The 25,146-nt window shown below is 41.4% G+C and overlaps 2 protein-coding genes across 3 annotated transcripts in view; one reads left to right on the top strand and one right to left on the bottom strand.

The window, feature by feature from the left end:
- The window catches only part of CTNNAL1 (catenin alpha like 1), a 77,314-nt gene extending 75,827 nt beyond the window's left edge, over positions 1-1,487 (bottom strand). For both annotated transcript variants that reach the window (XM_083749689.1, XM_083749690.1), the window contains exon 1: positions 1,274-1,487. The gene's annotated coding sequence lies outside the window, so the exon portion shown is untranslated. The remainder of the gene's footprint in view (positions 1-1,273) is intronic.
- Positions 1,488-3,217: 1,730 nt separating this feature from the next.
- ELP2 (elongator acetyltransferase complex subunit 2) overlaps positions 3,218-25,146 on the top strand; it is a 43,590-nt gene continuing 21,661 nt past the window's right edge. The window contains 14 exon segments of the mRNA XM_083749691.1: positions 3,218-3,379; positions 4,241-4,319; positions 6,740-6,810; positions 9,741-9,897; positions 11,672-11,749; positions 13,501-13,565; positions 15,005-15,071; positions 16,945-17,088; positions 19,331-19,426; positions 20,809-20,909; positions 21,793-21,924; positions 23,275-23,424; positions 24,063-24,251; positions 24,707-24,776. Of these exon segments, the coding sequence (XP_083605817.1) occupies positions 3,248-3,379; positions 4,241-4,319; positions 6,740-6,810; positions 9,741-9,897; positions 11,672-11,749; positions 13,501-13,565; positions 15,005-15,071; positions 16,945-17,088; positions 19,331-19,426; positions 20,809-20,909; positions 21,793-21,924; positions 23,275-23,424; positions 24,063-24,251; positions 24,707-24,776 (1,531 nt within the window). The 5' untranslated portion in view covers positions 3,218-3,247.

The following is a 25,146-nucleotide window of genomic DNA, read 5'->3' as shown; positions in this document are numbered from 1 at the left end:
AAGGGAGGGCGTTCCACAGGGCAGGTGCCACTACCAAGAAGGCCCTCTGTCTGGTTCCCTGTAACCTCACTTCTCGCAATGAGGGAATCGCCAGAAGGCCCTCGGTGCTGGATCTCAGTGTCTGGGCTGAACGATGGGGGTGGAGACGCTCCTTCAGGTATACAGGACCATCTATTATTTTGACAGGCATTTGTGGAGATTATTGGCAGCACTTTCCTCCCTTCCACACATGCCAGATACAGTCCAAGGATCTCTTAGAAGTCATAGGACTTTTAAAATTGGGGCTGCATTTTTATTTGTGAGAAAGTTAGAGTACTTTACCTGGCCCTCAAATAAATACCTGGATTTTTTTTTCTTTTTACAGGAAGAAGAAGAGGAGGAGTTTGGATTTGATATCCTGCTTTATCACTATCCTAAGGAGTCTCAAAGCAGCTAACAATCTCCTTTTCCCTTCCTCCCCCACAACAAACACTCTGTGAAATGAGTGGGGCTGAGAGACTTCAAAGAAGTGTGACTAGCCCAAGATCACCCAGCAGCTGCATATGGAGGAGTGGAGACGCAAACCCAGTTCACCAGATTACGAGTCTACCGCTCTTAACCACTACACCACACTGGCTTTAGGAAACTAGGTTAAAGTGTTGATATGCCAGAAAAAAGTTGCACGCCTGTTCTGTGATACCCTAAAGAGGACAAAATGTAAGCCTGTCAATCAAAAAACGGTATATAACTTTTCCTTAAAACACAAGAGGAGAAATGTTGCATGTAATCACACATAACAAAGCACTTTAAGTATCTTCCACTTTTTAGCCTATGTTATCAACGTATACATCTGGGAACAAACTATGCAAGATGTTTTTATCAACATGGGGGGGAAGTACAGGAGAGAGAAATCACACATGTGGCAACATGGGTACAGTGTTCTTAACATCAGTCTACAGTGGTACCTCAGGTCAAGTACTTAATTCGTTCTGGAGGACTGTTCTTAACCTGAAGCACCACTTTAGCTAATGGGGCCTCCTGCTGCTGCTGCTGCGTCGCCGGAGCACGATTTCTGTTCTCATCCTGAAGCAAAGTTCTTAACCCAAGGTACTATTTCTGGGTTAGCGGAGTCTGTAACCTGAAGCGTATGTAACCTGAGGTACCATTGTATTCTCTATTGCCTTCCACTGGTTTACGGCTTCTGACTTCAGTTTTATTAGCCCTGGTTCTGTTCCTGCAACAAAAGCCTTACTAAAATGAGCAAGCGAAGCATAGAAGGTAGGAAAAAGCTCACCTACGAAAATCCTGTGTCTGCCTACGCCATAGTAGAACAGCCAGTTGAAAAGAGCAGTGATTCTGTTTGCACAGCGTCCTCTAGAAAGGTATCTGATTTGGGCAGATAACAGATACAAATAATGGGCATAATACTTTCTAATGGGATTGGAACTCCTTTTAAAATGGGGAGCTTTTCGTTTACTCGGAAGCACGTTACTTCTTTGTACACCTCCTCGTCAAGCCAAAAAACTCTTTCAGCACAAATAGGTGTTGCCAAGCAATGCCTGTTGCTTAGCTCCCTGCACACACACAGAGAAGTTATAGATTCACAACGAGGGAGGGCCTGGAGGCACAGGAAACTGGGGAAAGTGTGACAATAAGGACAATAAGGCGGAGGCCCTGACCCTTAGTTAACCTCTCCCACAAATTGATGTATGGAAGAGAAAGCTGGACCATAAAGAAGGCTGATCGCCAAAGAATTGATGCTTTTGAATTATGGTGCTGGAGGAGACTCTTGAGAGTCCCATGGACTGCAAGAAGATCAAACCTATCCATTCTTAAGGAAATCAGCCCTGAGTGCTCACTGGAAGGACAGATCCTGAAGCTGAGGCTGGACTCTGGCCACCTCATGAGAAGAGAAGACTCCCTGGAAAAGACCCTGATGTTGGGAAAGATGGAGGGCACAAGGAGAAGGGGACGACAGAGGATGAGATGGTTGGACAGTGTTCTCGAAGCTACCAGCATGAGTTTGACCAAACTGCGGGAGGCAGTGGAAGACAGGAGTGCCTGGCATGCTCTGGTCCATGGGGTCACGAAGAGCCAGACACGTCTAAATGACTAAACAATAACAACAACCTGAAAGAGGAATGGAAATACCAAACTGGATTTCAGTTGCTGTCCATCACCAGCTCCGATTGCGATCCTCAAGATGTGAGGCAAATATTGTGTACATAGAAAACTGTGCAACATTAAAAAAACAGAAAAGCAGAGCAACATACAAAGCTTTTTTTTTTCAAATCTGTAATATAACCACAAAGTTTATGCCGTAACATATTTTTTTAGTCTTTAAAGGTGCTCCAAGACTGTCTTCTCACAAACAAAGCAACCCCCCCCCCATTACTTTCCTACCAGAGCACCCTCAAGTGAGGCTTTTGCACCCTTAAAAGTTGTGCAGGAAAAGGGAATTTCAGGTGCCAATTATTAAAGGTGTAGAGAGGAGCCCAGCCATCTTTACAACTTAGCCATCCTACTTCTGAGCGGGGGAGGAAAATCCGTTGCACCTTCCAGAAGACTGTGCAACAAAACAAAACAAAGACAGGAATTCAACTGGTGTAGCATTTTTCATCAAATCATCATTTCCCTGTGTTATTATTTTTTTGCCTCTCACGAGAGGTTTAAAAATGCAAGCGAACCGCCCCATCATTCCAACTCTGCCAGTCCAAAAACACAAAAAACAAAAAAGAAATGAGGTATTTAAACTTTAAATATTTCTTTTGCTGTTTTTGGGATACTCATCTCAAACATTTAAAACCCTGGAAGGAAAGGAAGCCTCTAGTGACCCTGCCCTGCTTTATTTCATATTATTATCTTAATATATGTGTATTTTTTCAAACCAGCAACATCAGCTCATATTAGTTTCCACACCCTTGCTGTCCCTCCAAAAAAATCACTCCAACTCTGCCAGACCAACACAAACAAAAAAAGCTACAAAAATAAGTAAAGAGATATTTAAGCTGGTTTCTTTTGCAGTTTCCCAGACACTCATCCCAAACATTTAAAACTCTGCAAGGAAAGGAAGCTTCTAGGGACCCTACCCAGCTTTTTGTTTTGTTTTATTATTCTAATCTAATATATGCACATTTTTTTAAAACAAGCAACATCAGCTGGTACTAATTCGGCAACTCCCCGCTGCCTCCCCCGCCTTCCTCCTTTTCTACGGCGGCCGCTTTGAGGCAAAAAACCTACCGTAGCGAAGGCGAGGGGTTGCGACAAGATGGCGGCGCCCTTCGAAGTGTGCCATGTCGCCTGCTGCGCCAACCGAGCCGGTCCCGGAGTGGTTTCCTGGGGAAGAGGCGGCCTGGTGGCTTTCGGCTCGTGCCGCTCGGTCGTCCTCTACGACCCGCAGGTGAGGCGGCGGGCTTTCCCCTCGCTCTTGCTCGGCTAGGGTGGTGCTTTTCGAACGCGGGAGGCCCGGCTGCCGTTGGACTACAACTCCCATCATGCTTAGCTTTTAAGGGCGGCGGTCAGGGATGGCGGGAGTTGTAGTCCGACAGCAGCTGAGGCAGCCCAAGTTTGAAACCCTGGAGGCGCAAAAAAATAAAAATAAAATAAAAATAAAGCATATATAATAAAGCTACTTTGAAAATCCATAAAAAGTAGCTGTGACAAACGGAATTGTTGTGGAAATAAATGCTGAGGGTGGGGCGGGAGGCAAATTTTGCCCTCAGGGCGCTGAGCCGAAAACGGGTGCTAAATAATAATAATGATGGTGATGATGATAAATCTATATTTATTCAAGCTGCCGAGAAGTTCCATAAAAAGCAACTGTACCAAAATGAATTATAATGAAAATAAGAACTATTTAAGGTGTGGGGACTCCAAATTTGGTCCTCCCTGAGGGCTCCATATCACCAAAATACTCGCCTCACCTGGATTCAGATTCAGGTGTGAGTCATCAACCCCACCCTGTAATAGAAAGGTGTAACTATTTAACAAATAATGGGTTTCCACTGGTGAATATGGCCTGTGGTTTTTGTGCTTTGCTAGTGTCAGTCAGCTGGGTAGTATTCTGACTACAGTTAGTGAATGGTTAAATTTTTCTAACATCTGAAATATTTTGCCCTTTTAATGCTGTTACTGAAAGAATTTTGCAATAGTCTCTTTGAGAGCATCTCTGGATAAATAACTTTTCCTTATCAGAATTCTGCTCAACCGCACCACAAGCTTTCATGACTTAAGACAATGTTGGTTGTGTATTTTTTTTCAGAGAAGAAAGGTAGTTGGCACACTGAATGGACACACTGGAAGAGTTAATTGTGTTCAGTGGATTCGCAGAAAAGATGGATGTAAGTATAATTGGAGTAAGAGGCCTATTTCTACTGTTTGTTTGTTTTTTTTTAAGTGCCATTGATATGCACCTGGATCGGTACTGATAATATATTTTTACCTCAAAACTTACAATCCGTTTTAGATGTATAGGATAGGGTTGTTGGAGTTGGTAACAGGTTTGAAATGCAATCAGTAGATACTATAATTCTAGAGTGGACAGTATTGCACTTAAACTGAGAGACCTCACAATGGCAAACTAAGGCTTAATGCTGTGCAAATCAGCCTTTAGAGACCTTTGGATTTGTGTATTCCTATTTGCCCTGGCATGCCACAGTTCTCTTACTCCCTTTCCAATTTGAGGCAACCAGTAGTTGGGTCATTTTGTCTGAAGTGACAAACTATGGTTTGTGCTTTCCATGAAAACCAAGTTCAGAATCCACAGTGGTTAAAACCATAGTTGGCAGGTTTGGGCTTAAGAAAGGAAGGCAGAGAATTGCTGTGTGCTAGAGAGATAAGTGGGGAGCATGGAAGCTCACGGGGCTTTCTTCACATAGCACCAACCCATGGTTTGGCATTGCGTCCGAACCAGCCCAGTGTGAACAGCAACAGAGACTTTGCGCACCTCACCTGTACTTTCCAAGACACAGAAGAGTTGGTTGTTAGAAAGTTGGTGAGGTGCATAATAAAAGGTAGAGGATGTCCATTTAATAGTGGTCAGGGGCTATGGTCAGGCTACATGAGAAGTCCCCCGGGACTTCTGGGCCAGCAATTGCCTCTCTTTTCCACACACACACTATATATACCGTATTTTTTGCTCTATAAGACGCACCAGACCACAAGACGCACCTGGTTTTTGGAGGAGGAAAACAAGAAAAAAAATATTCTGAATCTCAGAAGCCAGAACAGCAAGAGGGATCACTGCGCTGTGAAAGCAACAATCCCTCTTGCTGTTCTGGCTTCTGGGATAGCTGCACAGCCTGCATTTGCTCCATAAGACACACACACATTTCCTCTTACTTTTTAGGAGGGAAAAAGTGCGTCTTATAGAACAAAAAATACGCTGTGTATATATGTGTATGTGTGTATTTACACACACACACACAACTTTAACTTGGCTATCAAATGTTTTATATTATTGTTGTAATTAATATGTTTGGGGATGCAGTTAATTTATTTGTGCAATAATACATGGCAATGGGAAGCATGAAGGGGATAAAAAGAAAAGCTGTTGTGCCCTTGGTTACACAAGTCAGGGTGCAAAGAGCATCAGCATGCTTGGCCCACCAGGCTTGGACCCACCAGGTGGGATATTTGACTCTTCCTGCTCTTCCTTTGAACAATGGACTCCTGTGCCTTATGAACCACAGTTTTTGAAACTCCATTTCAAACGTGACTTGTTTTATGTCATGGACGATGTGTGAGAAGTGCAAGTCCAATACTTTATTAGAAACGAAGAAATAGTTACATATTTCTTTGAATCCAGGCCATAGATCTGCATTTTCTGCACTGCTAGGTAGCCAGAAGAATTCCCTGGGTTATGACTGTTGCTGTTGCAGTGCCCTCTGGTGGGCATGTTCTACATTTGAAATTTATTCCTCCCTGTACTTTTTCAAGATACAGTATACAGTACAGGGCAAGGAGTCCAGCTGTCTGCTAGCATGGCCAGTGGTGTTTTATGTTATGTTATTTTTAATATCTTAAGACCATGTAGTCCTAGGTGACCAAACAAAGTGAGTACTTTTGGTTTGTTTGGGGGATTGTTTCTTGAGCATAGAGATATCCCAAGAGAATTTGAAACATGTTCAGGACACAATTCTGTATTTCAAGTTAAAACATCAGCTTAACCTGTGCATCCAGTTTTCAAGTTGAGGAGGAAAGGCACAAAGTATAATGTATAATGTATAATGGTGTCTAAAGTGAGGCCTCTTTACCATTTTACAGTTGTACATATTGCCATTTGCAAAACAAAAATGCAGCTTAAAAGAGTGCTAAAGAGTAGAGCTAAACACTCCTGAAATGAAAGAGGTTATTTAAAGATTATAGTCTTAAAAACATGAGGATTACTGTGAAAATGAAAAGTTATGTATAATGTAAATGTGTAGGGAATTGAGAATTTACAATTACATGAGATCTGGCGCTTGATGATAACCACAAATTCAGGTGAATTCCTAGTAAAGTAAAGGAGAGTCTGTGGAGTTGCAAGTGTCTCTACTTTCTCCTCTGTTGGAAAGATGGGACATAGGAAGAAATTGAAACTATTATTACAGACGTCAGAGTGTGTGTGCATGTGTGCTTTTTTAAAAAGTAATCTATTTGCAGATTTTGACCTTTGGGAAGGATTGCCACTGAAACAAACCAAAAGTCATATTGAATCAGAATTATTCAACTTTTCCATTGTTCAACCTTTCTCTTCCTCTCCCCTCCTCCCCCTTCACAGCTTACGAAACAGAATTAATTTCTGGAGGGTCTGACAAACTACTTATTCTTTGGGAAACACAAAATGAGAAGGTATGTAGAGCGATTGTGATATGAGAGAATAAAACAATTGCAAGCATGATTTCCCCCCTTAAAAAATGAAAACTAGAACGACTTCTGAATCTTTCCATTCTTTCCACTGTAACTATTGTACTAAGCAATTCTATACTGCAACAAATTCATTGCTAGTAATCTGGATTCAAAATTTAAGAGCATCACAATGAAAGCAAAAGAGATCTGTTCCAGGATCTGCCATTGTACGTGTTGTGTAGTACTTGGTGTAAAGGGGAGAAATCTATACTAAGACTTCAATACTATATGCACTTCCTAAGCAGTAAGTGCCACTGAGGACAGTGGGACTTGCTTCCAAGGAAACTTGCTTTGGATTGCACTGTAAACAAAACAGAATTCTGTGGCCTGTTTACATTCTACACAATTGAACAAATGTGCTTGTATTATGTAACATTTTCCATGTATGCTGTCTTTTGGAAGACTGGAAGGTATATCAATTCTGGAAGCCCATCCCACTGAAAATCGGATTTAGTTATCTCTCTGGATTCTTAGGTTTTGTCATCCATTGTTTACAGCACACACTTAAATGCTTATATTTGCTGAATTATGGCCTTCAAACATATGTTTACTAAAATGAAACCAGAGATTCCAAGGAAGCTGAATTTTGCAGTCAATGGCATATTTTGTGCTTAACAAGGAAACTCAGAAATACACTGCCCTAGCAGAGAAGAAATTGTGGTTATTTAGGCGTGATACATGCCTAGTACTCGGCCTTAATGCCACAGCTCTGTTTAACTCAGGGGCCTGCCAATTAAACCATAGTTTAAAATAAATTATGGCTTGACATAAACAAGCCACACATGCTGCGTAAAAAGTTTCTGCAGTGCTTCTTCTCTGCTTCTGCCACACTACAGGCAAAACAAGCTGGAGTCTGGCTTGCCCTCTTGTCCAAACAAAGGCTTTAAGGCTGATAGGGCTACTAGGGAGGATTACAGAGGAGGATTTGCTGGGCTCACTCATCTCTGTACTGAGGAAAAACACCAGTGAGCATCTTCGAGCAAAAGGGCTGCTGTAGCAGTGCTCTTTAAATAGTGATTTCTGGGTTGGAAGTCAGGCAGTGAGCTGCAGCTGGTGTTTCTTTCCTCATCCTCTGCCCACTTCTGCCAAGCCTGAGGTCTCACATCATCTTGTAAGAAAAGATTTGCTCCCGTCCTGTTTACTGTATCATATTTAATTACACACACTTCACAAATTCACCAATCTGATTTGCCCTGTCTTTTCAAGTTTTGCACCTGCCACAGACTGGACAATTAGTGCCACCCAGAAATACTTAAGGCTGAGAATTTATATCAGATGTTGCTGGACTATAACTCCCATCAGCCCTAGTAAGTATGGCCAGTGGCCAGGGATGATGGGAGCTGTAGTTCAACAACATATGGAGATCCAAAGGTTCCCCACTCCTGATTTCTATCATGACATACCAGTTCTACGTTTCGGTCCAACACAAATTTGTTTGGAATACCTGTGATGTTCTTTTTCTTTATGATGAGATAATTCCTTCTTTTCTCCTGAACCTAGTACCTGATATGGCAAAGAAGACATACAGTATTACAATGTTACTTCATTGTGAATGAGATTTCCTTTGTCACTGTAATTTACTTATATAAAGAAAGAAAAAAGAATAGCTTTTTATGACAACATAGCATAAGAAACCAGTGATCAGAGGGCTTGAGAGAGGTTCTATCCAGCCATATATCACTATGGATCACCTTTCTGATGCAAGTGCACATCTCAGTGACGTTCAGTCTTGGTTCTCTGTAACAGTGAGGGGTGAGGAATAATCAAGGCTGTATCCACATGAGTCTTATTTATTTGTAGTAGACAACTTTTGATCCACCTGGCAAGGTAAATTCCTTTGCTGAAATACAGGAATTCTTTGTGAGCAAACAAATTGCTGGGATGCTTCCTTGGAAATCTGAAGGCAGTGTGGTTGAATCTCTTCCACAACCATGAATGTTCTTGTGACTGTATCTTGAATATGAAATGGCACCCCGAAGTCTCACTATCTTGAGCTGATATACAGACTGAAGAAGGCAATGTGCTGGCAGTGGACGTACATGCCTCTTTAATGAGGTACTACCTTGCCTGGAAAAGCACCTAGAAGTAGATCCCTAATCAGAAATACCATTAGGATGGGGTATAAGCTGTGCCTGCTGTTTTGAGGATATATTCCAGGAAAAACGGCTGGTATGTCCACAATCCCAATGATTGCCAAGCACTTCATGTACTTAACTGTAAAAGTGTTATTAGCTGGTGAAACAGAAGGCTAAGTGAACTGGTATAGTCAAGTGCTTATAGTTTTTTAAAGTGAGATTAGACTCTCTTATAAAAAGAAATGCTTAAACTAAATGGAACCTGGAAGACTCCACAGAAAACAAATTGGATTTGCCCTGTGCTATACAGGAGGTGAAATTAAATGACCCTTCTGATAGCATTTGGAATAAAATTATTTTAATCAGTATTACCCTTCAGTTGTTTTCTATTCTGCCTGAATGCTTTTCCGTTGTGTTCAATTTAGTTTAAACCTTAATTATTACTATTTTTGTCATAGACCAAGCCATTTAAAGTAGCTTTAGAAAATGGATGGAAAAACCCAGTGATGTTGCTTTTTGTGAACTTAACAGAGTTCTAATTTTTATTAGAACACAGAACAGCGTAGATTACAAATAGAATGTTGTATAAAGTGCATATTTTCTAATGCCCTGGACAAAAACGAGAGCAATGTAATTTGCTTACCAGTGTCCTCAACTAAAGCTTTTGTATTTCACTTCTGTTATAGTTTTTAGCACTTCCGTAGTTGGACAGTTCTGAAAACTGCACACTTTGCATGGCAGCTTGATTTGGACTTCAAGGTTCTTGTCCTTTGTGTAATCTTATAATGTTCTGTTTAGCTTGTGAACTGCACTCGTCTTGAAGGCCACTCTGAAGCAGTTTGCTCTTTGGATGCTGTATACATGAGGAATGAATCTACAGGAGAGTTAAATATACTTTTAGCTTCTGCAGCTTCTGACTCTACTGTGCGAATCTGGTCCAAACAAGGAACAGAAGGTAACTTTCTCTATTGTGCTTTGTAAAGAGATTCTTTCAAGAAGTCACATTCATGTAGCAAAGTTTAGTGATATGTATCCATATCTTTAGGAGAATCTGGATTTCTTCCAGTTGGAATACACTGGTTTCGAATAGCCACCAGTTGTCTAGCTAGCAAAAATACATTTTTTTAAATAGTTTTTGGTGTGTCTGTTTTCTTTTTGTAAAGTTAGCTGGGAATATAACTGAAGAGTGATATAAAAACGCTTAAAATAGCAGAAAAGTGGCAGTCCAGTGCATAGTCAAAGTTAGGAAAGTATTCAGGATATGTTAGAACAGAAGTTCTCAATTATAATTAGGCGTGCTGAACAAACACAAATCATAGCCATACTTTCATCAACTTGGAGGACAAATTAATGTTGTGCAAATTCTGGGGGGGATAGGTCTGTTAATGATTATTAGCCATGATAGCTAATAGAAACGATATACAGTGGTACCTCGGGTTAAGTACTTAATTTGTTCTGTACGTCCGTTCTTAACCTGAAACTGTTCTTAACCTGAAGCACCATTTTAGCTAATGGGGCCCCTTGCTGCCGCCGCGCCGCTGGAGCCCGATTTCTGTTCTTATCCTGAAGCAAAGTTCTTAACCTGAAGCACTATTTCTGGCTTAGTGGAGTGTGTAACCTGAAGCATATGTAACCTGAAGCGTATGTAACCTGAGGTACCACTGTACCTTTAAGTGCTAGAGATTGAGGATAAGCCATAGGGGATGGCAATTACTTTTCTGCTGTACCTGTGAGCTTCCAAGGCATCTGGGTAGCTGATACTGAAATGGAATTCTGGACCCATAGCCTGAACAAAAAAAACAACCCCAGATCCCTCCTGGAGCCCTATTTGTGTGTGTGTACCTCCATACATGAATGCCCCACTTCAGGCAGGTCAAGTTAGGAGTCATGGCTGGTATGTGCCTCAGCATCTAGGAGAGGGGCTAGCTTGTATATTCTAGAGAGCCTCTTCAAGCATTCAGGACACTCAGTATTGAACACCTGAATAAGGTCAGACCTTAAGTACTTTCAATATCTGATGTTATCGACATTCATCTGCCCTGGGTGACAATGGAAGAGTGTGCCTTTGGGGGTGAAGTCAAACGATTGGAAAGTTACAGTGCCTGCTGTCGCTGTAAAGGCAGATATGGGAGAGACATGTTTTGTTGCAGCTGGGGCAGATGAAGGTGTCCGGTTGTGCTGCTGCAGATGCACCATGGCATTTCTTCCCTCTGTGCTCCTCCCAGCAGTCATTCCTCCTCTAGTCACTGCTGTGGGTCCATGACCTGACTGTCAGTCTCCAGGCACTGTAGTCATCTGCAAGGGATTCCCACAAACTATACATCTTGACAAAGTAAGGGCAAAGGCGATAGCTACGTTGTGTTATGCTGAACCTTTATGTCACTTGCCTTGCTACTTGCCACAATGCACTAGCCCTTAAAATTGTTTCCTATAATAAGGGAAGTAGATGAATTTTGTCCCACTGAGATGAGGAACCACCTCTCAATGTGCCAAGGTCAGTGTGAATTCTTTTGTTCTGATCTACTGTAATCTCTCCTTATCAGTTTTTCTATACCTGAGTCAGTTTCTCTGTTGCATTTCTTTATGATGCATAATCCTTTAGGTTAATCTTGGGTGAGTTTTAATTCTTTGTAGCTGTAATTAGCATCTTATCTCTTTGGTTCTACATTGGCTGTCTGTCATGTTGACTGCTGGTGTGCAAAACTATTCTTTCTCTCTCTCCCTCTCAGTTAAATGTCTTCAGACGCTGCTGTTTGGAAATGGATTTGTTATGGGTGTTTCTTTGTCCTTCTTGCCAGACAGCAACGGTAAGTGTGTCTGTGAAACTGTTTAATCATTTAAAGGGATGCTTAACTGGTGTCTTAAGCATTTTAGTCGATGTAGTTGATGGATGGCAGCAAATTTTGAAGACTGACTCAAACATTTTGTTTTAAAGTATATTTCAAAAGTGCAGTACTGGGCTCCTAATATCTGCTCCTGTGAGTTCCCATTTTCACACCCACCCACACCAGTGTGACTTGACACTAATTTGACTTCAGTACTGCTTTCTTTGCCATGTTGCTCAATATGTTTAGAGGATATTTTCTTTCTTTCTTGTGTGCACCACATTTATTGGTAAATATATCAAAGGAGATAGTGAATGTTACTTTTCCACTTTCAGCTTTCTATTCAGTGTTTTGAGAATAAATGCAAGCAAAAATTGCATAGTCGGTCATCTGAGCTATGATTCTATCCCTAAACGCTGAATATTCTCCCTCCGTTTGTTTTCACCTTCCTCCCTTCTCTCTGTTGTCTCCCATGTGTTGAATGTTAGGTTGCAAGTGCCTTGGGACAGGCCCCTGCCTTTTTGGTTATTACTCTGTTAAAGCACCATGCACATTAATGGTGTTATGGTAACAAAACAATTTATTGTTTGGTGTGTCTTTAAATGATGGCCTCTCAGTGATGCAGGAGTTTTAGGTTTGTTCACACCCCTCCCTTACCTCGTCACTGCTGAGTGGAAGGATGGAACAGAGAGGAGGGACATCTGCCCCAGATGTTGTGTGTTTTATTGGAAAATGGTACCTCCTTTATGGTTGCAACCAAATATCCCTATGTTTGCTGCAAATGGATTGTGGTGCAGGGTCTGGGGGAGAGCCCATTCAAATAAATTCAGCTCAGCTGGATGCTTGTGATTGTATCCACCATGCCTGATGCCAAAATCAATACTGACTTTTGGGATTATCAGACTTGTCAGAATGATGCGTTTTAAAGTTCCCTTTGACCCATGTCTTTAGTAGCAAATGTCTGCTTCTAAGTCCTATTGTATTTTGAAGTCAATATCTATACATTATCCTTTTTGAGAAAATACCTATGAAATTAACTCTTTGCAGATGAGCAGGTGATTGCTGAAGTGGAAGTGAATATGTTGGGAAGTTATTGGTGTTGTGTCAGGATCAATTAGGAGTTGCCATTCACCTGTTGTATTAAAGTACCTTTTAGTACTGGGATTATGTGGGTTGCCTGCATATAAAACAGTGATTCTGTTCATAGGAGTTGGATTTCCAAAACACTGGAATGATGCATAGACAATCCTGATATATTATCTTCATCCCAGGCTCAGCATGTGTTTCATGGTGCTGTTTATGGAGATCCAGAAAGCCACCCTCTGCCCTAGGGTAAATAGATACATTAGTGCAGGAGCATAATATAGGAAGGCAGAAAATTTTGTAATTTGACTTTTAGCAGTGTGGAGAGCAGCTTAATTCCTTATTTTTGAAATTTGTGAAATTATAACTACTGCAGCACTGGATATTCTACAGATTATGAGTTTTTTATAGTCCTGGAACTGTGTAACACACCCTTAGAAGTAAGACCCAGAGCATTCAAGGTGTGCTGGCTTCCTGGTACTTTGGCATAGGATTGCAGCCTTAGGCTCCTTCTCTCCCTCCTTCCCTCTCTTTCTCGCTCTCTTCTTCCTTTAGTAAATGTGGTGTACTCCCTTGTGTCCATTTTATTTTTCTGTTTAAAATAATAATAATGAAACAGCAGGTTTCGACTGACTGCTTTGCCATTTCAGTACCGGTACTGGCTTGCGGTGGGGATGACTGCAAAATTCATTTATATGTGCAGCAGGATGGACAGGTAACTATTGCTTCTGTCTCCTATCCCATGAATAGTATGTCATTTTTTGGGTGTTTTGTTGTGACTGTGATTTTGTGGGGAGAAAATGAAGGTAGGAAAAATGAAGTTGAATACATAGGAGAAGTGTTTACAAATATTGCTGTGCTGTGCCTTTATATTGAATTTTCAAAATGTCTTTTGATTTGTTTATATCCCATTATATCCCATTCTATTAGGAGGATTTTGAGCTTAGACAAATAATGTGTTTTGGGTTTAGTTGTGTTAATTGACATCAATGCTAGCATTCATCATAGACAGGTTGTGTGTGTGGAATTGTTCAGCATGCCTGCCAACTCATGGTGACCGATGTGCTTATTTATTCCAATTAGTTATATACCACCCTTCATTGAATTTGGCTTCAGTGTGGTTTACAGAATTAAAAATATCAAAATGCCTTCAAAAATACTTTTAAATGTTAAACAGTGCAACCCTATACACATTTACTCAGAAGTAAGTTCCAATGACTTAAATAAAGTTTAAAGGTAAAGGTACCCCTGACTGTTGGGTCCAGTCGCAGACGACTCTGGGGTTGCAGCGCTCATCTCGCTCAATAGGCCGAGGGAGCTGGTGTTTGTCCGCAGGCAGCTTCCGGGTCATGTGGCCAGCATGACTAAGTCGCGTCTGGCGAAACCAGAGCAGCGCACAGAAACACCATATACCTTCCCGCCGGAGCGGTACCTATTTATCTACTTGCACTTTGCCGTGCTTTCAAACTGCTAGGTGGGCAGGAGCTGGGACCCCGTCAGGAGCTCACCCCATTGCGGGGATTCGAACTGCCGACCTTCTGATCGGCAAGCCCTAGGCTCAGTGGTTTAGACCACAGCGCCACCCGCGTCCCTTCTCAAAGTTTACTTCCAGGTAAATGAGTATAAGATAGCAAGCTTTAAAAGCCTGCAGGTTTGCCTGGCACTTGAAAGAACGCAACCTTGCTGGGGAAAGGTATCCTACAAGTTCAAAATGGTCCTCTTTGTGATTGTCTCCTGCTTCATCTTAAATGAAGAGGGAACAGAGAGAAAACCCTCAGCTAACAATCTGAGAAGGTACTTCAGGTCCCCAAATCACTTTGAATCAAATTTGGATTGGAGAGGCTGCCATTGGAGCTATCTCAAATAAGCTCTGCCTGTTAGAATCTGGGCCGCTACATTCTGTACCAGCTGAAGCTTCTGAATAATCTTCAAATTAAGCCCGATGTATAATGCATTACAGTAATCCATTCGAGAGAGGTTACCAGGGCATGGCTGACTCTGACCTTGCCCGTGAACCAGCTGAGGCTGCCAAAAGGCACCCTGTGCTGTTTGAGCTCATAACAACAAAGCTGAATCCAGGAGAACCCTCAGGCTGTAACGCGGAGCATCAAAATACAGATATTTGTGCTACATAAGGATACTGGTTTGTTTCAGTTTCAGAAGACTTTGCTGCTCCATGGCCATGAAGACTGGATAAGAGGGGTTGAATGGGCAGTTTGCGGTAGGTAGAGCATGCAGCAAGGCATTTTTAATAATCTAATGTGCCATATAGAGCAAGATTACTAGGAAAAGCCAAGCATCTGAGATGGTTTTAATCCCTCTTTCATATATGCAAACATAGTATTTGAGACCCAGCGGGACAGCGTGCAGAAACAAGTAGGATGGCAGAACTTGATAACAAGAGTGCTGTAATTTTTAACACTATAGTCAGATGCTTATTTTTATAATTCCGCTGGCATGAATTTTCTTCTCCACATTTTGAAGGCGACGTTGCTAATAGGGAAAGATAATTTCAGAGGATTCGACTATATAATGTAATAGGCAAGTGTTCCATTTTGGATAATGAAGTAAAGGAATTGTCCTTTCAGTCTGGAGTAGCCTGCTTCCTAGAGTTCAGCCTTTGTTGAAACAAAGAGGGACAATTGTGTTTTCCAATGCAGGTGCTTGGCCTAGAAGAATCAAGGCCTCAACACTTGCATCTTATAAATGAGGTTCTAGGGTAGGGTTCAGCAAACTACGGCCCTTGGGCCAGATACGGCCTAAGGGGGTCGTTAAACCGCCTGCTCGGTCAGTCCCTATGAGGAGCTAAACTGGCATGCTGCGCTGGTTGCGCCGCATGGGCACTGACTTCCGGGACGCAGCCACGGCTTCCTATTGGCTGCAGGAAATTCCTGCAGCCAATAGGAAGCCGCAGATGCCTCCCCGCCCCCCTGCCATGGCTCCGAAAGCCAGCGGGGAAAGGGCGGTGGGCGTGGGTGCACGCTCCCACACGCGGGCGATCCAGCCCGCCAGTGGACAAGTTTGCTGACCCCTGTTCTAGGGAAACTGGATTCTATGCCCACTTCTACACTCTCCAGTTTTTCTGTTCCCCTGTGGAATCTCAAGCCAATGTAAGTTTCAGTAGTGGCAGTGGTCCCTACTCGCAAATCAATAGTCAATAGTAACAAAAACTAATCCATTCAAAAGTATGTATTCTGACAAGGATTACGAACTCAAATAGAGATTATAAACTCTAACAGAGATTACAAACTCAAACTCATAAAAATATGTATAACACAATAATTCATTACAGAATTAGAGATAAGAGTTTATGAGTGGAGATAAATTCATGTTAGTCCATATTCATCGTGGAGGTCTTAATTTCAGTCATTGAGCAGAAATCAGAAGTCAATTATGGATTAGAAACCAGGACAGGGCCCTGATTTGATGTATTCACCTTCATCAGCTGGAAGTATCAAATATTACATGAAAATACTTTATAAAATAGTATTATATAGCATTTGGTTCCTTACCTAATTTTTAAAGGGTTGTGTAAGTTTGAAGACTTTCGGATAAATATATCCTGTTATTTTCTACATTTCTAAAGGATAACAACTAAAAATAATTAATATTAATAATAGTTATATGTGTTGAATCAAATTAAAAACTCCAAGGCAGCATATAATCATATGATTCCTCCACCCCTGTGGAATCTCAGCATATATGTAACCTTGCCCATAACTTACAGCTTTGCTCTGTGTAGCACATGTTAGAAATAGAGAATCTTAGAAGATACTAAATCCTGCCCCCCGCCCTGAGAAACCACGTAGCACTATCTTTCCACAAACAGGTGATTTTGCCAAACTAGATTCAAGTACGTATTCGAACCTACAGAGCTTTCCTTAGATTATGTGAGGCATTTCTTCAGTATTGTAGCTAATATGACAGTGTGGTATTTATCCCTCTCCACACTGAATGGTGCTGACACGCGCTACAGCAAAGTATTTATTTTGGTATTCGTTAGCAACTTGCTCATGGCAATACTGATTTCCCTGGGCAATGAACTTCCCATCTTTCAAATCTTCCTGATTTTCATTTATTTAATTTTGCAAAAGACGGAGATCTTTTCTTGGCAAGCTGTTCCCAGGATTGTCTGATAAGGATCTGGAAGATGCATGCAACTTCATTGCTTGTGGAAGCCCAAGATGAGGAAACCATAAGGCTGAAGGAGAACATTTTCACCGTGAAAAATGACAATGGTGAGTCTCTATGAATAGCTGTTGCTTTTTCTGAGGCAGTATGCAATTGTTGCCAGTAGGGTTAAATGAAAGTGTAGAACCTGAGGTTTGCCATTCTTTTTATTTTTATTTTATGTTTTATTTTGACAAAATAAGAATAAATAAGAATAAAAATGTGCACCCCACCCACAAGACCATTCCATTGTCAATATCCAATCTCCCAAAATTTCAACACCTCTTGCAATAGTTTGACCCCTTTCCATTTTAACAGTACAAATTCTACAAATACCTTCCATATCTCCTCAAAATCATTTCTCCTACATATTCCCCATCTTACCTTAATAGCACATGTTAATTTATCATTAATAGCTATATCCAACACCTCTTTATATTCATCTTGCTCCTTCCACTTCCTTTTAAAAATATATATATATTATTGGTTTTAAAAACTGTGTAACGTAAGTAATCAACATTAAACAAAAAGAAAAATAAACAATCATTCCATAGTTGGTGCTTGTTGTATGTAACAATTTTAGTTGGATTCAACATGACCTCTGGTCCCCCCATTGTGGTTCACAGATTACATTCTTTATCTACGCACTAAACTTTGTCTCCTCTAGGTTGTTTCAATTGCATTAGTTTTGTAAGATTCTCCTATTACACGCAGAAAGTCAATCTAGACTTGCCAACAGATTTATATTTTTGCAATGTTCTTTTAAATAAACTCTGTATACATCCACTTCCTAGCTATAATAAGTCGTGCAGATGTCAATAAATCTGTGAGCAAGTCCTTCATAGTCTGCGAACCTTCCACCCCCTCATAAATTGATAATAATGCTACCTCTGGACTTTTGGTCAGCTTTAACCCAGCGATTTCTGTTATCTCCTTAAACACCCTTTGCCAAATTTATTTCACATATTTACACCTCCACCACATGTGGACATAAGTCCTGGTTTGCCATTCTTGAGTTTCAAATTCTCCTTTCCTGAGAATAATTCACTGAACTCATGCTGTATGACTATACTAGCCAAAGGGCCATGAGAGATGTGGCGTTTCTGCGTGCTTTATTTCAGGTTACCTCATAAACTTCAGCCCACTCCTGTTACATCATCCGTTCCTATTCCTGGGCAGGGATTTAACCTTTCCTACTGCATAGCAAAGTCAGCAGTAGAGTACAGAAATTGCACAGAGAAATATATTGCATCAGCTCACCCTAGTGGGACATATTTGTGAATGGAAACAAGTTTGTTTGCACATATCTCCATTATCAATAGGAGGCTACATTTTGTGTATGTTTGAGAGGCGTACCTGCATTCAGAACCCAGGATTTGCAGATGTGATGCTGTACCACCCTATCTGACTTCCCAAACAAACTTCTGAAGGTGTTCAGGGACATGTGAAGTCGTACTTAGGCTTTCACATTTTGTTGTGGCATCTATTTGTTGTGCCAACTATCCACACTGTGGCTGGGTGCTTCTTGACAGTTTGTTAGCATAACTCCATAAAGGTAAAAGGACCCCTGACCATTAGGTCCAGTTGCAGACGACTCTGGGGTTGCGGTGCTCATCTTGCTTTATTGGCCAGCATGACTAAGCCGCTTCTGGTGAACCAGAGCAGTGCACGGAAATGCTGTTTACCTTCCCGCTGAAGCGGTACCTATTTATCTACTTGCACTTTTGATGTGCTTTCGAACTGCTAGGTTGGCAGGAGCAGGGACTGATCAACGGGAGCTCACCCCGTCGCGGGGATTCGAACCGCCAACCTTCTGATCGGCAAGCCCTAGGCTCTGTGGTTTAACCCACAGCACCACCTGTGTACCTATAGCATAACTCCATACTGTCCTTGCTTTTCTATGCAAAACTGTAGTTGTTTGCTATACTTCTAAACCATCCTTCCTCCCATGAGATCCCAGGGTGGTGTGCAAATAAAACACACACACAAACAAACACACACACAATGCACACAAAGTAACATTTTGTTTGAAACAGCTGAAACCATTGGAAAGCAGCTAAAAGAGACAAATAAGATAAGGTTTGAGATAAGTCTGCAGTATGCAAGACACACATCAATGACAGGAACGGAATGGTCCAGGTTTTGTTATTTGCATCTAACGGATTTCAGGGAATGTAGTGGAGTTACTTTGTGAATTTAACTTATGGGGATGTTAGCTAGTTTCATACACCAGTAATCTTGACTATGTCCTTGGTTCTTTTATAGATATAAGCTTTGAAGATTTTTATTGTCTTTTTTGCTCTGTGGTAGGTTCAGATGCATCTTTTGCTGTGACGCTGGACTCTGTGTTAGCTGGACATGAAAACTGGGTATATGCTGTTCACTGGCAGCCTTACTTTCCCAAAGGTAAGAAGTATGTGAGCCGCAAATTGGGGGACAGCTAGACATGGCGAAGAACACTGGATTGCTGTGGGTAATGGCTTCTCCCATACCTTATCTCTGTGTTGTGCATTTTCCCATCCCAGTGTGGCAGCTGGTGATGTGGAGTAGAGGCTGGGAATTGTAGGAAATGATATTGATTCTGCCTGTAGCTCATTAACTTTTTCCTATAGTCCTGATTCTGCGTGGGTATGGATTTTGGTTATTCTGCACTGTCTGTCCTTAGGGTTGCTCCAACCCTAACATTGCCAGTTGCTGAATCATTGCAATAATTACAGTGACCACCAGCCTTTTCAGACCAAGGAGCCACTAACACTGACAAGGGGGCTCCTTTTTCCTTTGCCTTTTAAAATATGCATCCAGATTTGTCTTTCTCTCTTTCCCTTTTCTTCTATTGAAAATAGCAACATTCAGTGACATTTAGAATCACAAATGCTGATTCTTTTGGAAAATCGCCATTGCTTTGCTAGTGAGCCTACCTTAAGGTTCATCTCAACCTATGATTTACCACTTAATGTGTCACGAGTTGCCAGTTAACGACCAATGATTCACCAAGTGCTGCATTTCCAAATAGTGACTACACTTGGCACTTCTGGGTGTAATGTTTTCTCTTGTGATTGGAACTGAATTTGTGCAATTTGAAATGTATGGACCCAGAACCATCTGCAAACATTCCGTTTTAAAGCAGGGGCGGTAGACAATTACTACGGCACCTAGTATCCAGTGTGCAAGACTTTTGTCTCTGCACCTGTAATGGTTATATGGGGTTGCTCGTGCGTAATTTGCCGCCACTCCTGGCTAGGTAGCCTGGTTAAACCTTTCCTGGCTGGACAGCCCTTCACCTCGTGGCTGTTCAGTCGCTAGCAGAATCCGTCAGTGGGCGTTTCTTGATCTTCTTCCAGCAAAGCAGTTCTTTGACGCCAAGTCTACGCCTACTTTCCCTGCGCGGAAGTCTTCTGCGCAGGGTGGGTGTGGGTAGCGGAGGACCTGTGCTCTCCCCGCTGGTCTCCAGCGAAGAGTCCTGGAGCCCTCTCTCCGATTCCCCCATCCGCCCCCCTTTATCCCTGGTGTTACGCTGATTTCCTTCCCCAGCTGCTGAGTCCCCTCTCTCCCTGCTTGGCCCCTCTCCGGCATCGCTTCTGGCTCCGATGTCAGTTCCCTGACAGCACTCTTCTTGGAATACTGTAAATTGCAACTACACATTTCTCTCCTCTTCAACCCAACACACTTTGTTCTGCAGCATGCCTTTGTAGAATTATCTTACCTTTGCTATCCCGAATACAATATGTGAGACGCAAAAGAGCATGCTAGCATCTTCCACAAAGGTAATTTTTCTCCTTGCACTGTAGATGGCAGGATGGAACAGCCAATGAGGTTGTTGTCTTCTTCAATGGACAAAAGTGTGATCCTCTGGGCTCCAGATGATGAATCTGGGGTGTGGTTGGAACAGGTAGGCATGTTTTATACATTTTCCTCTCTCACTTTCCCTGCCCACCCCCACCCCCCGCGGCTTTAGAAATTAAGTAAAGGGAATATGAGGTCATATCCAAGCCTAAAAAGAATTCAAGTGGAAAATATTGTAATTGTAGCAGGCTGTTCCTTCGGTGGAAGAGTAAACAAGCAACATTCTGCTGTATTTAGAACCACAAAAACTGCTTCTTAAAAGCAGTAAAGACTTCTGTGTGCATATGAGGGCAGGGAGGGGGCTGGGCTTGCAGCAAAGAGGCCACACACATTTGAAACCCGTCCAGCCTGTCTGCCTACACATGGATTTGAACTGAAACTTAAGTACTTGCCTTATGCTGGAAACTTGGTGTTTTTCTTTTTAATAAACCAGATGTTCCCAGCATCTAGTACCCTGCACCAGTACATGGAGGTTCACTTTAGCTGTTACAGATAATAAATACTGATTTTTATGAATTTGTCTAAAAAAAGAATTTAAGCCAGCTAAGCCAATAATCATCATTTCACCTTGGAATGTTTTATTTTTATTGCAGACTGCCTGTGAACTTGGCAAATAAACATATCAAACCATTTTAAAAATTAAGATATATTGGTGATAAATATGGGGGGGGGGGTTTGAATCTATTTTTCTGTGTTGTTTGTACATATAACAGGTGTGTGCTAGACCCTGAACTAATGGTTTCTTAATTTTGTAAGATCAATAGCACATTAATGCTGCTGTAACTGTGTTCTTTTAACTTCTCTTTTGGGTGTAATTCTAAACTGTAGATGAAGTTTTGTTATTTTGTTTAGGATTAAGTCTTTAGCCATCAATGAGCAGATTGACTGGTGGCTGGCTCATGTATTTTGTGTTCAATTTTTCAAAAAAGGTCCGAGTAGGAGAAGTGGGTGGAAATACTCTGGGGTTTTTTGACTGTCACTTCAGCCCAGATGGCTCAATGATTCTTGCTCATGCTTTCCACGGAGCGCTGCATCTTTGGAAACAGACTTCAGCAAACAAGGCAAGAGAATTTATTTATGTTGCTAGAGAGGAAAATGTTCACGGACTCTTGTTGTATAGGAAGCCATGGCTTTGTGCTCAAAAGATACACTAGATTGGATATCTATTCTGAACACCTCATTTAAGCTAAAGCATTGATCTTCTTAATTTTCTACCACAATTAGTAGCAAACAAGATTAAATCTGATGGGATCACTGGGGTGTGCCTTTTGGGCTCTGTGGGTAGTAAACATTGTGTGTGTGTGTGTGTGTGTGTGTGTGTGTGTGTGTGTACACACACACACGCGCGCGCACACACACACACACACACACACACACATATGAATGATATATTGCTTTGTGCTGAGTCAGTCCATCTGGCCCACTCTGGTCTACCCCACAACAGTTTCTTTCCAAGATCTGTGAGACAGACAAATCTTTCCCAGCCTTTTAACTGTAGATTACAGGACGGAACCTGAGACCTTCTGCTTGCGAAATGCGCATGCCATTTCCAGGCTAGCTCTTAGTAGGTATGAGGTGGGTGGGTAAAATGCTATTGAAAGAGAGGATCATGTTGCCTTCAATATATGTAGCATTTTCAAATGTATGAAAACTCGGCCAAAGATCCCCTTCACTGTAACCAGCAAGGTATGCCTATGACCATGACCTCATTTTATGTGGCTTGAATCCCATCAAAGTTCCTTGGTTCCTGTTTGTTTCCTCCTTATTTTTCCTGGCTTTTAAAAGCCCCCCGTTCCCCCCCTATGTAGCATCAGAACAATTGGAAAAGGCAATATTTTATTGGATAAAAATAAATTGATGAGGGCTGTGTGTGTGTGTGTGTATGTGCGCGTGCTATTATTCCCCACTCCTCGCCACTGTTTTTACAGCTCAGACTTCTGCTGTGTGTTTGTGAATAGCATGCTAAAGTTCAAAAGGAATGCCCTTTTCTTGCTTTCTTAGAACAGTAGCTATATTGGTCTATTGTAAATATAATAATCCTTTGTATACTCATTTTAGAGTCAGCCCATGTAACCTAGTGGTTTTTGCTTTTGAGTAGACCTAAAATTGGGAATTCTAATTTGAGATGGTCATTGTGAAAATTGAGGCAGGGCAGTTTTTCTTCTGCATTAGTTAGACATTTGGCTCTGTCCATTATTGGTCTCCAAGGAAATGTGGTTCCCAACCTTGTAATACTTTACTCTCATCCTTCATCGGACTATCAGCTGCCATTAGCAGATCTGCTGACACCCCCCGCCCCCGAGTGCTAATGCTTTTCTTTTTAGCTGTGTGCTTCATTTATAGTGAGATCTCTATATTTAACAGATAGCTCGTTCACACATTATATAATATTAGTGGTCTTGATTTAATAGAGAGAATGGGCTCCAGAAGTGGTTATTTCAGGGCATTTCGATGCCGTGCAAGATGTGATGTGGGATCCAGAAGGAGAATTCATCATCTCTGTTGGTTCTGACCAAACTACAAGAATCTTTGCTCCGTGGAAAAGGGAGAACAAAACAGAGGTATTTATTTATTTTATCTTTTCTACAAGCTTGCGAAATCATTTGTAAGTCAATAGGTCACAAAATGTGAAACTTGAACAATGGCTCGTCTCTAATTTCTCAAAAACCACTTGCGCTGCACACTGATCTGTAGTTTGCTACTATGATATTACAATATTGCGGATGTCTAAAAATGTCCAGTTCTTGCACTAAAAGGAGCATTTCAAAAATCATATCTTGTTTTTTGTAGACTTCCTGCTAATTGTGTCATTGTTTATGCAGCATCCCCTTGCTCTGTTCTGTTTCCTTTAGAGGAATAAAATATATTAAAGAGAAATTTAGAACCAGTAAGTGGAGGGAGTTAAGACTTAACTTGGGGATACCTGTTCAACTTTTGGCAGAGATGCTTACCTGCAGCCTTGATAAAAATTACAGCAATCTTTTCTCCATTGCTCATAAGTGCGAAGAGATCCCTAGCATTTCCAGTGAGGACTAAGTCGAGGGCAAGGATACTTTTTCTGGGGAATGGGCTGAATGTCCATTTTCAGCAAAATTGACTACTTAGAATGGACTGAGGCTAAATGTTCTGAATTCTTCAGTGCTTCTTTCCTATAGCTGACAGTACTTACATACTTACATATCATTGGTCCCTTTACTAGGCATCATGGCATGAAATAGCAAGACCCCAGGTCCATGGATATGACATGCAGTGTTTAGCGATGACTGGCCGATTCCAGTTTGTGTCTGGAGCAGATGAGAAGGTGCTTCGAGTATTTACTGCACCCAGGAATTTTATGGAAAACTTCAGCAGCATTTCTGGTATATCTCTGGAGGAACTAAAGAGTAGAGTAAGTGTGTATTTACTTTCTTTTAAAGTGTGTGAGTGTCCTAACTCTCTTACCAGAAATCCATTAACTGGAGATCTTCACTATGCGAATTGTTTACAGCCGAACTACGGTTCTTCTTTTGAGTCTTTGAGAAATACAGACTAAAAGACATGAGTCCTGGAACTACGGTAGTTGGCTCACAGGGGAGCCAAAATTGTGTTGGTACTTTCACCTTACCTATAAAGTTGAAGCATGTAGTTTTAAGTATTAACAGTTTCGGATTGATATTTTCCTAGTAATTAGAATATATTGGGCATTATGTATTACCAAGCTTGAGTTTTTACGTCATGAAAGGTCAGCCTTAAAGTACACTAAAGAAGGACCATCAAGAAATTTCAAAGCTTATATGAGTAACTCCACCCAAGGAAAGCAAACACCCAGCTAACTTCTACATAACTTTTCTTTTTTCTCTTTAGCAAATGATTGATCTTCCAGAAGGAGCTACTGTGCCAGCCTTGGGGCTGTCCAATAAGGCTGTCTTTCAAGGTAAGAGTTGTGCGTTGTCTGTGTGATTTGCAAATCATTCTCTATCTACACCTATGTGTGTATACACACACATATATACTCATATGTGACTAATAAAATGTTTGTGCTTGTTGTTTTTAATAAGATTTGTGTTGTTTAGATTGATGAGAGGGGAGGCACTAGGTGGCTGGACCTTATTTAGCCTTGGTTTGAATTCTGGGAAGTTGCTAAGTCTAGCCTAGCCATTTGGAGGAATTTGGAAACATTTCCTTTCTGGGATCAGATAGTAACTGGTGGGAAAGAGTTTTAAGACATTGGAGACTAGTTTCTGCCATTCAGAGGACAAGATATTCTGACAGGGTGTAAGGTAGCTTAAAAAAACCAGGAATTG

The sequence above is a fragment of the Podarcis gaigeae genome (genome assembly GCF_964106915.1).
Source record: "Podarcis gaigeae genome assembly, chromosome: 7".
Classification (NCBI taxonomy): Eukaryota; Metazoa; Chordata; class Lepidosauria; order Squamata; family Lacertidae; genus Podarcis; species Podarcis gaigeae.
This window is presented reverse-complemented; position numbering and strand designations above follow the sequence as displayed.